Genomic DNA, 14,606 nt, shown 5'->3' with positions numbered 1-14,606 from the left:
CTGAAATGCACAGAGCGGTTGAGAAGAGATCTGTAGAGGTTGTCTCCTTTCATGGATGTCAGGATCTTGTCCTCAGCTAAAGCACAATTTGTAGTGAGCATTTGCAGTGAGATGGCCACTCCAACCAGGCAGCATCGCTGAAATCATACATTAATGAATGGGATAACATAGAGACTTTGTACTTGGATTTTTATAAAAGGAAAAATGAAAATTTGTTTCAGTATCGAACGTTGTGTTTGCCCAGTCTATCCCGATAGCTCTAGCCATGCTATTTGGAACATTTCTGTTGGATGGGGGAGAGAGGGATGAGGCTGCTGTAAGTTTCCCCACAAGATAAGCTTTCACTGCTCTAAAATGTTGCTCACAGCAGATTGTGCTGCTGTTAAATGTATGCTCATATGCACTTTCTGAACTACCTGAGTTCATCATCCCCTGGAGTGGTGTCCAAAGGCAGCTGCTAGCCATCTTCTAAATTGTTAGTGATCTTTTTAGGGCTTTACTGCCCCGCAGTCCTCTTGGCATTGGTTTCAGGATGCTGAGGGAGATTTAGGTGCTGTGCTGCGGTAAGTAGGTTTCTTGAGCTTGTTTTCCCCCTGGTTTGAAGTGAAAGGTAAGTAGTAGCACTCTCCCAGACTGTTCACAGCTGGTCTTCATAACATGGTTTTCCTTCTCTCTTTCTGCATGCTTTGAACAATGAAGCAGAGTGTTACTGAGCATTTAAGTGTTGTGATTGCAAATCTATGTTGTATTAGCTGACTTTGAGCAGCACATACAGGAAGAAGCCTTATCTGCTGAATAAAACATTGGGACTGTGAAGATCATTCAGTTCCTAACTGAGCCACTCGCTTTTTTGTGTGACCAAGATCAAGATGGGTTAAGATGGAAAGTGGACCTCTGTCTCCTAAGGGAATTGTGAGGACAACGGCCTTGAAAGAATGTGAAGTACTCAGATACTTCATTGGTTTGAGTGATGTGAGTCCTAAGGTCACAACTTTCAAGTTACTTTTCTGCACACACAGTCAGAAGCCACTCTTTCGGTTACACTGAATTAAGATCTTTCAGTCTTTAAGACCTACTTATGCTTTAGAATTTTTTTTCTTAAGAGAACAAGAACCAGCATGTTTGATGCACTGTGTTACATCACGAAGGCCCACTGCAAGTGCTGGGTGCATTTAACCTTGGCAGAGAGAGTACTAAAGCTGTTAGAGATCCATGCTTGCACAGTTCTGCTGCAAAAGGAAAAATGTGTATGTGGCACACCTTTTTGGTTAAGGATATATTTTGTTGCCTTAACAGTTCTTGCATTGTGAGTCAACGCTCTCTGCACTCGTTTTTATCCAAGAGCATTTTATAAAGTTTTTAATGAAGGTATAGCATGTTCTGAGTTGAGGAAGTTCATTTACTTGCAGATGAAAGTTAGTCTGTCACCTGATGATCCTTTCCTTTTGATCTTAAATTGTAAACAGAAAAAAAAATCCTTGAAAACAGCATTATCTCAACCTAGAACAAATAAACGGAACGATAGCATCAGTGGGCTGGTGGCCAGGGTCCTCTGTAATCTTTTACGCTGTCAGACTTTTGTTATTCTGCCTCTCAAACTGCTGTTATAACTGACTTCAGTCAGTATAGGTAAACAGAGGGAATGATAAAAACATTCCAGCATGGGCTGCCCCAGAACACAGGCTGTTTTACACTTCTCTGTGGAACACGTGCATGTTTTCCTGTTGTGATTTCATGGAGATTATTCAAACTTGCATCACGTATTGAGTCCAGGTAGTGAAACACTGGATTGGATAATAAACATTTGATACAAACCTTCATGGTTAATGGAAATTTCTTTCTGTCTTGTGGCATAGCTACGTAGTCTCAATTATTGAAATAGTCCCTGGAAGAGAGACTTTCTCATTTCTAGGAAAGAATCTGGGGACAGGCTTGAAATAATAAAGATTGATTAAAAGTTGATCAGTCTTTGATGAAAGCAGACAATAAAAAACTGCTGCAGTTAGAAGTAGCTTAGCTAACTCAGGGAGACGGAGCTCAAAGCATGGTGGTGCTTGCAGTTTTGGTTATTAATACAGAGCAGCTATTCGGGCTGGACAACCCTACTTGACTGCCTCAGTGTGCCCAGGTTCTGCTGTTGTTTTTATACAGAGTCGAAATCAGTTTTGAGTACTCAGGGAGGCAGAGTTAGGTCCATGTGGGTCTGATAAATCATATTGTGTAGTTCATGATTTTATTATTTTTTCATTTGTTTGTTGTCATGTCATTTCCTTAATTTTCTCAACCAAAAAAAAGTTAAATACAGACCAGTTCTCTAATTTATTTTGACCCTTACCTCCTCAGCACTGCTGCTTTCATGTTTTTAGCAGTTGTGGTTTTTTTTTTAAGTTGTTCTCTGTGCCATCTTCCTGCACAGCATAATTAAATACTTAAGTCATGTCCTTCAAATAATGGCATGTTTTCTCTGTGACAGTGCATAGCGTGCATGAAACAGGAGTACGATCCTATTGCAGTAGCGCTGGTCATGCTTTATTGCTGTTTCACTTCAATGTTGAGGTACTATTTAACGCAGTAAAATGCCCAGGAATATACGCAGTTACTGGTGTAATTCACCACGCCTGAAAAAGGGGCAGTATGAAGAAGAGCACTAGGAAGATCAGAATGCATTTTAATCATCGTTTCTTGTAATGAACATGAAAATACACGGTGCAGTGCTGTGAGCTGTGCTCTCTATCGCCTTCTGCACACATATCAGGAGGGGATGTGCCTGGGGAGGACACGAGCAGCAGCATGTCAGTGTGGGGCTTTGCAGCCCCTTCCTTCCCATCACTCGCCTCTGCCCTATAGGTACCGTGATAGCTCAGTACAGCTCCTCCTTTGTAAGAAAGCAAGTGATAGCATAAATGTAAGTGTTGTGCAGCAAGTTAGTACAATATTAACTTCCAGAAGCGATGAAATCGAGAGGCAGGGTATGGGCTGCCAGTCATTCCCAGGAGTCGTGGTAAACAAGGTCACTGCCTGTCCCGTGTGATTCCTTGTGTAATCAGCCATACCTCTGACTATCCCATTTTAATCAACTGCTTTTAAAATAAGTTTTCTGTGTGCTGCCCTTGCTTCTGTTTTGTTTTCTCCCAGTTATGGCTTGAACTATTTTTTTTTTAAATTTTATGATTATATTCTAATTAACTTCAAATTCGGAGAAGCTGTGAGAATAAAGAATGATAGCAAAAATCTATAGATTTCGTATGTATAAAAAGTAAATGTATATCATCATTGAAGCTTTAGGCTCAGATAATTTCCTCCAGATTTTCATAATATCAGAAACAACGCTTTGGTTTGTACAGTCCTCGAAGCTGCTCTTCAGTTAGAGCAGTTGATACACGACATACCCTTGTCGGAGTCCATATGTTACATTACCCCGCTGTCTCAGTTAGACTCTGAACACAAAAGCTACGTTTTCGTGGAGTTTTCTGAAGGATTTTACAAGCACAGGGAGGTAGGCTAATGGAGTTCCAAAGAAGCATTTCCAAGAGGAGGACCAAAGCAGCGTGACCGGGGATTCTTATTTCACATCTGCACTATTTGGAATTCATGGAGCAAGCTGAATACTCCATAAAAGAAGGACAACATTTGTGTACAGCAGGAGTCACAGAATACCTGCTTTGGCCATAGGAGCACTGAGGACACGCTCTGTTACAACACTCTGGAGTCCTCCGAAGCGCGTTCTTTTGGGCCGGTAAAGGCTTTGGTATTCCTAACGTGGACCTTGAGGTACCGGGGTTTTCACTAAAACTTTCGGGGAGTCAAGTAATGTAGATCGAACCTTAAGTAACCAAACAGCTCACAACCTAGGAGGAAGTAGTCATAAAGCTAAGAGAAAGCGCTGGTATTCCCCTCAAAACTATTTGATATTGCAATTTAAAGTATCTTAAATATTCCTGAGTTAAGCAAAATCACAGATCTGTATTTCCTGTTATTGGCGCAGACAGATTAAATTTTGGAATACAGACATGAGTATTAAATCTGAGGTTGACCCTGAGCTAAAGAGTAAACTTTACATCATGAGAGATCTAGTGTACTTTGTACTTTATTAACATATATCTGTAAACACTGTGGGGTCTTGATTGATCTTCGGTATCTAAACATTACATCATAATTAACAACAAATCCAGAAATATATTATAAATACATGAAATAATAGTACATTAACCTAAAGGACAGCAATAAATTGCAACGCTTAGCATAAACTTGAAAACCACTAATGGGCCACTGTGCAGTTTGTTTATACTAGAAGCAGTCAAGAACTCTGCGCAATGTACAGTAACAGTGTGGTGGATAATAGCAAGTCTGATGTGATAATTTATATTTTCTTTTCATGGACACACACAGCTGATTTTTCAAGTGATTTCTGAGAATGCTGTAGCAAGCATTCTCCTCTCAGCCTGCTCCGCTGCTTTCTTCCAGTTCTGCTGAAGAGGAGTTAAGGGCTCTTTTGTGTTGCACAGATGGGTTTGTGCTGGGTTTTTTTAAACAACATAATCCTAAAGATGCATACTAAAAAACGAGTATTAATATGGAAACATTTCTGTTACGTAGTACAGTGAGATACAGATTTTTTCTCCACCATCCCATGGAAACGTCCTCTAAAATGCTCTACCAAAAACGTGAGAGGCCATGGGGTAGACGTGAGTGGCAACAGTGGTTTAAGGAGTTGGGCGGTGACGTCCATGGAAGTACCGGCGGGCCCCTGTGTGTGCCTGCCCTGTGAAGGCAGCTCCGAGGTGTCAGTTTGCAGGGAGATGGGCAAGGTCCCTTCAGACCACCAGGCTTTCAGGGCAGGAGGCTCTCTGGCAAGGAGCATGAAACGATAAAGCGAGATAGAAACAGCTGGTGTTGGAGGCACGGAGCGAGTCAGCGGAGGAAGGAGGAAGGAAGAGAAAAGCTTCTTCCTTGAGGCTGGGATGGACAGTTCGGGAGATCAGGAGGGAAGCTGAAAACTCAATCTAAAATGAGTACCAAATAGTCGGAAAACAGGGATGTGTTCAGAGGTGTCAGCGTGTAAAGACAGATGTGGCCATTCTTGATATTACTAGAGATTAAAAATAGGGCCTTAATTAGGGTTGGAAATGCATTCCGGTAGGCTTAATGATTTCATTATATTAGTGATCTTTCTATTATAGCGGAGAATGGTAATTTGTATGCAGTTGGGAGGTTTGATTTTGACTGGTAGAAATCCCCTCTTCAAACTGCAGGTATTTAAACGCTCTTGGTGCCATAGTTTTTCTCAGACTCCACAGCTTTGGGGTTTCTTTTTTTGGCTCCCGCTAATCCCCGTGGGGTCTCTAATCCTTTTTGAGCAATCTATTAAGGTGAAACACTTTGTAGGCAAACGAGGAGCTTTAAGTGCTGTGACTTCATGTCAGTAAGAGCAGAATCACTGAAAGTGCCAAAGCTGTCAGATTTCAGGGAGATTGTTCAGCCATATCGTTAGCAGATCATTTGGATATGTCACCGTAATTGAAAAGAGCAGGTGTGTAGCACTGTTTTTTAGTTTATCTGGGTAATGTTGATGAAGCATTTTGTGCAGTGACAGTCTGTCAGCCAAATATCTTGTCACAAGTCACAAGACTTAAATCCTTTTTTTATCTCAAAGGCTTTAGGGCTCAGTTGGAAACTTGCACTTTGATGAATACTTGCTGCTTTTGTCTGGAATAGCTGGAATGCATTTCTGGAATATTTGTCAAGATTTTATCAGTGTTTACTCCAATTTGAGTACCTAGTGTATTGTAAAACTGGCTTCAGTGAAATCTTAAAAGAATTTTATTTAGTTTATGTTGTTTAATAATATAATGAAAACTAATCCTTCATCTATATGTTTGCCGTGTTAAATCCCACTTCTGTATGTAGTTCTTTTTAGTCAGCTTTTACCTTTAAAAACATTTTTGGAAGAATTGGTTTAGGATTTTTTTCTATGATAAATCATTTTAACCTAGACTACTTGTTTTCTTGAGTTGTCTGCCAGTATGGGGCTGGAAACAAAGTTTAATCTCGCTTTTAAAGCATTCCTCAAGGAGCAAGAATTTGCTTTCCATCAAAGCGTTACGTAAAGCACACTCAGAAGAGAATGAAGTCCTTCTGGGCTTCATATCTGAGATCCATGCAAGGCGTAAATATAATAGAAAATATTTAACTGTATTTCTGTATTTGCTTCAAGACCAACCATTTTAAGCTACAAGTAATGGTTGCATTTCTCAAGTGGTGGATAAGAACTCATATGTAGAAGAAGAAATCTAACTAGGCTCTTTCCTGGGACTTTAATAGCTGATTAATGAAGTTTGTTATCTGTAAAATTGAGTGATTTTATGTAGAGAAATAGCCGAAGTTACTAAGTTTAATCCTGACAAAATTTTAAACCCAGAAAACCAGAAGTATTACTCACGGGACACCTGGATGGATGGTAGTGTCACTGAGGGACAAACCGAGAGTAGCAGGATTACAGGCCATCAGGGACAGCTTTTGAAAATCCTGGCCATTGATTTGGGGTTGGTTAAGTTACATGATATGTAGGACATGGTTTTTCTGTTAACTTTAAGTACAGTGTTGGTTGCCAGTATTTGTCGAAATCAGGCCCAGGGATGAGATGTCTCTCTTGTTCTCATCCCTCCCTTTTCCCCCTTGTGGGCAGTTTCTAAAAATCAAAATAAGCAAGCAAATAACAAAACATGTAATTGAAATGATTTCCCAACTCTTTTTAGAACTAAATTCTATTTGAAAATTACATCAAGCTATTGTGGCTTTCTGTAGTGCTTTGCATCCTGGGATGTTTTGATAAGTTCAGGCCTGTTTAAAAGAAAAAAATCTCAGAATATTTATTTTGAAAAGCGCGTAAGGTTTGGAACTGGGTACTGCACTGCAGCAAGGTTCAGTCGGTATCTGTGAGAAAAAATCAAGTAACTGCCAACACTTAGTCTTTTTATTAACATTTCCAATTAGGATTTGGCTTGTGCTTAAAACATGCTAGTCCATTTCCTTTCTGAGGTGTGTGTGCATGGATGACCACATTTCCATTTCACGTCCCAATTTTCTAGGTACAAGATATCTCCTTCAGCCACGACTGTCGCTGGGTTGTGGTCAGCACGCTGCGGGGCACTTCCCATGTCTTCCCCATCAATCCGTACGGCGGACAGCCCTGCGTCCGAACACACATGTCCCCCCGCGTGGTGAACCGCATGAGCCGATTCCAGAAGAGCGCAGGGCTGGAAGAGATCGAGCAAGAGCTGACATCTAAACAAGGAGGACGCTGTAGCCCTGTTCCAGGCCTGTCAAGCAGTCCTTCTGGCTCACCACTCCATGGTAAACCCCTTTTTTCTTTTTCATCTCCCCCTGCACTGTCAGGAGAACCTTCCCTCTGTGTCATTAATGCCCGTGTCCTCCAAAACGTTTCAGTTCCCTCTGCCTGACACACAAGGGTTCGGTTCCTAAATACCATTGGAGTTGTTGACCTAAAAACCTAGTCTTCCAGCTTCACAGTAAAGTAGTATTTGCTAACAACCTGAAAAACAGAAGCTTTGAATTTACTGCATATTGCAGGAATTGATTTAGTTCATTCTGTTTGCCCATGTAGATAGTGCCACTAAAAACGGAGTTTCATAAAGTGAGGAGCTGCAACTGTTCTGCAAAAATACGTGGGGTATGCAGGTGTTATAAGAATGAGCCAAAGTATAAATAAAGATAGTTCTAGTTTTGCAACCTACTTAAGTAAACTGTGCTACCACAGATGTGTTAATAATTTCTACTCTAAACTGAAAGTTTGGAGGTCTTCAGGTTTCTTACTGCTCATCTGCGTGGATGATCGTGAAGCACATCTGGATATCTGCAATAAACAGAAATGTGAAAACTAGGGAATATGAAGTTGAGGACAGATTTTTGACCACCTTTTTTTTTTTTTTTTTTTTTTGGCAATGTGACAAATAAATTAATGTACAAACGGAAAAAATCTTTGGAAGCTTAAAAATCTTAAATCCTGTGGTGTACATGCTTGGTTTTGCCCTTTTCTTTGATGAAGCCTTAACTGTAAGGCTTGTTTGGATTCAGAATTTGCTGCATACTTACCTCTCCTTTCTAATAAGAGTAAGTCACAGCTTCCATCAAAGTGAAAGTTTAAATACCAGTTTGGGATGGCTAGCCACACTTTTCCAGTCTTAAAGTATTAAAAATCACAAGGAACAGTTCCTCTTCCCTAATTATGAGTAGGATTAGAAGTGCTTGCGAAACCCCAATTATGTGCTGTCATAGTCAACGTCTTTACTGCTAGAGATAACCTTTGTGAGATTTCTGAATGAAAGGAACATTTTTATGGCTTGTTGATTATTAAGGGGACCAGAGTAGTCTCTGAAGAAGCCTCTGTGTTTTCTCCTGTGGACATCTCTAAACCAGGTTTTCTGCATAGCTGTTCTGGAGCCATGCTCTTCTGCCTGGAGCCACTGGAAGGCACCCAAACCGTTCTCTCTAGTTTCCTCGTTGGAGATGTTTGTGTATCTACCATTGTAGTTTCCTTCTCTCTCATTATTGTAGAGCAGCTCAGCATGTCATGTTTGAAACAGATTTGGGATTGCAATAAATGTTTACTGCAGCACATCCAATCCCTTCCAACTATTGACATCACATAGAGGAGGGAAGGAACTATCAGTTTGCATAGCTTTCATACAACCAATTCTGTTTTCTGTCAAGGGAAATTGCAGTAAATTGTGGCCTTTACAGTACTGTTAGATACATTTGACATTTTGAATAGATTTGACACTTTTTTATTTTTTAAAAAGAAACATCGATTTCATTTGCTCCAGAATCCTCAGTGATGGGCAGGTTTGCTGGTGGGAGAAAGACGTGCATGGGCCAGGGTGTTACTGAGGGAAAGGGAGCAGGATGTATGAATGTGTCTCAAGAGCTTTAAGGCTTCAGCTTTCAAGTGTATGTCTTGAAATATAATAAATCAGAGTTTTTTCAAGATCCCTCTGCAGACATCACTGCTCTATTTAAATAATTAGCTGCGTTTGAAGGCTGCTTACGGAACTGAAAATTAAGGCAGGCAGGTAACTTTGGCTTCCAAAGAACTTCGTGCAGCTTATGTTCATTGCTTTTGCAAAGAGTAGAAGTTGGCGATGTGCTGAGGCTGTTTGGTGGTAACTTGCAAGCCTTCATATGAAAATTTTACATAAGGAAGTTGTGGGAATCGTGTGAAAAATGTTGATGTGAAAAAAGCGCATGTACATATTTTTATACATACACACACACGTATATATGCTGCTGTGGGAATGACAGATCTTGTTGATACTTGGAGGACAGATAAAACAGAGAGAACTTTGTGTCTTGTAGATCAAGTGACTTTCTTGGTCAGCTGTTACTCTTTTAACACCAGCAGCTCCTGTCCACCTAGCAGGCTTGGCATAAGAGTATGTAATAACTGTAGGATATTATACACATGTTGTTGTTTAAATGAGATAATCCAGAGCACCATGGTGCTTTATATGAAAATAAGAGTTTTTAGACTCAAAGCAAAACAGTTGTGTCTTAAAGGAAAGAAAAAAGAAATGTTTGGATTAAAATAATCCATTTGGTAAAATCATTTCAATAATCTTTTAGTTTACCTAACTGATGGCAGGCAGGATATTGAACCATATTATATGCCTTTTATAAAAACCCATTTATCATCCACTTGGAAAAAAAAACAACCGAGTTGCACTGTGGCTTTCAGTGGAGGGATTTTGTGTGTGTGTGTGTGTGTGGCAGCTGGATTAGCCAGAGACTCTGGTAATTATTTTAATTTGTGAACTAAGATGGGTTTACAGAGATTGTAACAGGTCCTTATCATATTATAATGTGAAATAATTATTGTTTGGAGGAGTTACGGCAGTCTGGTGACAGGAGTGCAGACAAGTCCGCAGAACAGTAAAGAGCAGCTTTGGGTTTAATTCTTAGCTTTACTTTTAACTTGCTATGTGACCCTTGGTAAATTTTAATTCAGCTGATTTTGTCTATCAGCTTTCTATTTTGTAAAAGAAGAATAATAAACTCTGTGTTCCCTATGTGTGGAATTATTTAAAGTTTGTAGTTTTCTTCAAGAAAGACTAACAGTTACTTAGTCATTCCCCAGCTGTTTGTAAGGGAAATACTAGCACAGACCCCGTGAGCGTGTCCCGGAGAGCACCAGTAGTCGGGCACAAACTTGTGATTAGTGATGGAGTCAGGAGGCTGTGAAAAATTGGTTCTATTTCTGGAGGATTTTTTAATGTGGAGTCTTGACATCATGATTTTCCTCTTAGATCGTTCGCAATCTACAGAAGTGTTCAATAAGCCTTAAGCAACAGAAACTGCTGTTAATCCTTCTGCTGTTATTTTGTTTCCATTACAATAGCCTTGCTACAACCTTTGGCCAAAAAAAAGGGACTTCACGAGCAAAATACTGGTTTGTTATCTTCCGTTTTTGATTAGCAATTATACTCCATTGATGTTAACTTGTGATTAGCTTTTGTTCTTGTAAATATTTTCAGAGTTCAGACTTTGTAATATTTTTCTCACTTGTTTTTTTTAACTCCTAGCTTCAAAATGAAACTATTTGCTATGTATATAGTAGCAAAGCAATCTATTTACATTTTGTTCCAAGTCCCCTACAAACTGTTTACCCACACAATGTAAGCCTTTATTGGGGGTGGGGATGATTTCATTTCCAAGTGAATCATAGTTTGGCTTTGTTCTTTTTTAGCAGAATGAAGCAAACTGTTAAATAGGGGATGATAAAGAGGTTTTTCCTTGCACCTTTTATAACGAGCACATATTTTGTGTGGGTTATTCTACCTGTTAATCCCATGAAATTATATTTTTGTCATTGTGTTGAGTTGCCAGAGAGCATTGTCAGTAATACCTGAGTTATTAGGTTGGGATCGGGCTTTCAGTATTACAAGACTGTTACAACATCAGTTGGTTGTGGGGCTAGACATTAGAGTAGAATATGGCCTTATGTGACCCTTTAACTTGCATGAAATGAGGATGGTGGTACTCAGCTGCCTCACATGTACATGGTGTGCATTGAATGATGACTGGTTAAAGCAGGACCATGCCCATAGATTTATCCCCTGTTATATCTCCAGGATATCTGTATGTGAATAGCAAGTAGCATTTAGGCATAAAAATGCAATGCTTTACTTGGAAAACTGAAAGTTCTATAAAACTCTTATTATTTTCATTCTGCAAATTAAAAATTTCAGGTATGCTATTGACATTACGCCTTGCACCACCAGTAAGTTAAAGTCTGTCTAGCTCTACCCAGAGGTTTCTGCTGTTGATTGCAGGATTTTCCATAATCAGAACAAGCTAGTAAGTTGTGCGTACATTGAACCTTTTGCTACGCATCTAGGCCTACTAAAACATTCAGTAATAATACAGTACTCTCTGAATTTGTCTTGTCATTTAATTGGGGATTGAAGTGTTTATTTGGACGGGACAGTTTTGCCGAAAGACCATTCATAATACACAGTTGTTCTGTTTTAAATTTAATACCTATGCTGAAATGCAGTGCATAAATCTAGAGTTATGGAAAAACATGCTGCTCTGTATATATTGCATTCAGACTTGGATTTAGCTCTTTAGCAATATTTTAGTGTAGCACGCTTTCCACTGGAAAGTCTTTTTTAATTTTAAAAATAAAAAAAGTTCTCCTCTCACTTTTCCCTCCTTGCGATCGCAACGTGATTAAAATCCAAGCATAAATCTGGAAGTTCGATAAACATGCGCTCCGCGATGCTTTAAATATTTTCATGTTACTTTTCACTATTTCCCAGAGCGAAACTCCTTTTACTAGAAGAATTCTTATGGGAAAGCGGAGTTGAAAGGACTGACATCATCAGCCCTTCCTGAAAAACAGATTGGTTTCCTTTAAGCAACACTCACTTAAGAAACCACCTATTTAGAGAGAGGCGGACAAAAATAGTTTCAAAGCAAATTAACCGTCTGATAACTCGAAGCACGGCGGGGCAGGCGCGGAGGCTGCTCCAAACGCTGCGGGAAGCGCCCCGCCTTCTCCCCCCTCGGCGGGCCCGGCCTCCACCTGCGGCCCCGAGGCCTTTCTCGGTCGGTGCCCGGGGCCGGGCCGGGCCTCGGCTCCCCCGGGCCCGCCGCCGCCCCGCGGTGCCTCAGCGGCTGGGCCCGGGCGGCCCTTCCCGGCGGGGGGCGGCCGGGCCGGGCCGCTCGGGGCCGCTCGGGGCCCGCCGGCAGCCGCTGCCCGCCAGGGGGCGACGCGAGCCCGGCGCTGCGGGCCGGGGCCGGGTGTCCGCGGGCAGCCTCCGCGCTCCTCAGGGCCTCGGGAGGGGTCGCGGCGCCGCGCGAGCGCTGAAGGGGCCCCGGTTGCGGTGCGGTGGGCGCGGGACGCTTGGAGGTGTCCTGGGGATGGGGCTTCGTCGTGGTGGGGCGGGCACGGAGCTGCTCGGGAACCCTGCAAAGCCTCGGGGCGGGGGGGTGCCTGAAACGCCCGCGGTTCCACCGGGTGCATGCCCGCCTTTGGAGGCTCCGTCCAGGCTGAAGGCAATTGGTAAAAAATAAACAAGTCACTTGGTGGAAATTTTGTGCTAGCGACTTTCAGAGACCGTGACTTCCACCTCGCTGTGCTAAACCTCCTGGCTCTGGGGGTGCAGGCAGGAGCCTCCCGGAGCCCCGCTCTCACCACGGCCCCAGCCTGCGCACAGAGCTGGGCAGAGGTGGGAGCAGCTGGCCCCAAGCACCGGCTGGGTGCTGGCAGCAGCCCGCTGCTTGTAAATGAGCTGTGGCTTTAGCTGCCTTTTTTTTTTTTTTTTTTTTTTTTTTGGTAATGGATGGAGAATCAGTGAAGTGAAACAAGTGGGTGGTATATTTTGGATAGTTTCTGAAGTGGAAGGAAAAGATCCATTCCCTTCAAATAAGTAGGGAAGTAGACTGATAAATTCTGTCATGAGGAAAGTTCGCGTCTGTGCATAAAGTGTTTCAGAAGTGGGCTTTTTTAAACAGTGTTGATCTGAGACTGGGGCAAATGTATATTTGCTTTACGTTTGAAAAAGAAGTTGCAAGTACTCCAGATAAATCGAAAATTGAAAGAGACTGACATCAGAAGGGAATTGCAGTTCTTGACATATGAAGTGTAAAAATATATGACTGAGTGATTTAGCACAGCAAATGCCAAAGCAGTGGTCAAAGCAAACTGTTTCAGAAAGATTGTGGGTAGACAAGCAGAGGGGAAGTAATAGGTAGTACACAGGAGACCGCGATGTCAAAGATGGATCGAGAGGTGAAAGGGAGGTGGAAAGGAGAGAGGAGTTGGATTACCGCAGATGTGAGTGTCCCACTGAAGTTTTCCTGTCAAGATGGATGATTTCAGTCTTGGGAACATCAAGCTGAAGACAATTTCTGTAGGGTCAAGTGTTGTCGGAGGCATGTAGTAAGGGAGTCCAAGGAGATGGTAACCAGATTTTTAAGAGTTTCTCCGCAAATGATTTAATAAAATTACATTTTTGGATTCTATTATTATATTAATAGTTCCACCAATTATTTCCTCCTGGTTTACAGTAAAGCAGTGTTTTTCCATCTGCAAACCTCACCAGTTAACCAGGTATATAAAAGGCAAGCCAGCGTGTTTCCTTCTCATGCATCGTGAGTAATGAAGACGTCCTGCAGTTTACGCATCTCTTTGGATGGGGTTTTGCAGCACTTGCCAACTGGAAATTGGTAAATAGCAGTGTTAGTGATGCACCAGCAGGAGCGTGCTCCCCTGCGTTATGGCTTTGCTCTGTGCTTTGTGTGACAGGGGACTGGGTACACTCGTATACATACAGCTGGGCGCCTGCAGAGCTGAACTGTGTTCTGGAGGAGGAATGTATAAAAGCAGTAAGAGTGAACTAACAAGGCTGCTGAAAAGAGCTGGTCACTGAAGGACTGATGCAGGAAAGGTTTATTGAATGGTCACTGGAGAGAGACTTTTTACTCGGGCAGATAATGATAGGACAAGGGGTTTAAGCTAAAATAGGGGATTTAGATTAGATGTTAGGAGGAAATTCTTCACTCAGAGGGCGGTGAGGCCCTGGCGCACGCTGCCCAGAGAAGCTGTGGGTGCCCCATCCCTGGAGGTGCTCAGGGCCAGGTTTGATGGGGCCCTGGGCAGCCTGTGCTGGTGGGTGACATCCCTGCCCATGGCAGGGGGTCAGGACTGGGTGGGCTTTAAGGTCCCTCCCAGCCCAAGCCGTTCTGTGGTTCTGTGAACGGTGTTTGCGTCTAAAGCGGCAAAAGGAAAAGGGCTGGGAATGGGTCAGGAGAAGAGAGGTCCAGTACAGCGGGGACAGCATGGTCCAGAAACTTGGTGGGTCAAGGAATGTAAGTGGCTTGAGGGAGCTGCAATCAGTGAAATGACAAAAAGCAGCTTTGCCCACCTGATACGAACCTGTAATTTGTTTGATCACAAGGTGGGGAAGTAGAATCTAGAGGTTTTCGAGACCATAATCAGCTAAAGGAGGAGGTTTTAAGCATTGAAGGTGTTACGTGAACAGTAAAGTTTGGAATGAGGGAAGGTGAAACCATGTGAAGCTCTGTGT

General features: G+C 42.2%; 1 protein-coding gene across 12 annotated transcripts in view; it reads left to right on the top strand.

Moving 5' to 3' along the window:
- Window positions 1–14,606, top strand: part of BCAS3 (BCAS3 microtubule associated cell migration factor) — a 357,486-nt gene that overhangs the window by 106,058 nt on the left and 236,822 nt on the right. For all 12 annotated transcript variants that reach the window (XR_010825687.1, XM_066979600.1, XM_066979597.1 and 9 more), the window contains exon 15: window positions 7,089–7,353. Coding sequence is in view for 11 of the 12 variants with exons in the window: in XM_066979600.1 (XP_066835701.1) it covers window positions 7,089–7,353 (265 nt within the window). In the remaining variant the exon portion in view is untranslated. The remainder of the gene's footprint in view (window positions 1–7,088; window positions 7,354–14,606) is intronic.

The sequence above is a fragment of the Anser cygnoides genome, chromosome 18, assembly GCF_040182565.1.
Source record: "Anser cygnoides isolate HZ-2024a breed goose chromosome 18, Taihu_goose_T2T_genome, whole genome shotgun sequence".
NCBI classification, from domain to species: Eukaryota; Metazoa; Chordata; class Aves; order Anseriformes; family Anatidae; genus Anser; species Anser cygnoides.
This window is presented reverse-complemented; position numbering and strand designations above follow the sequence as displayed.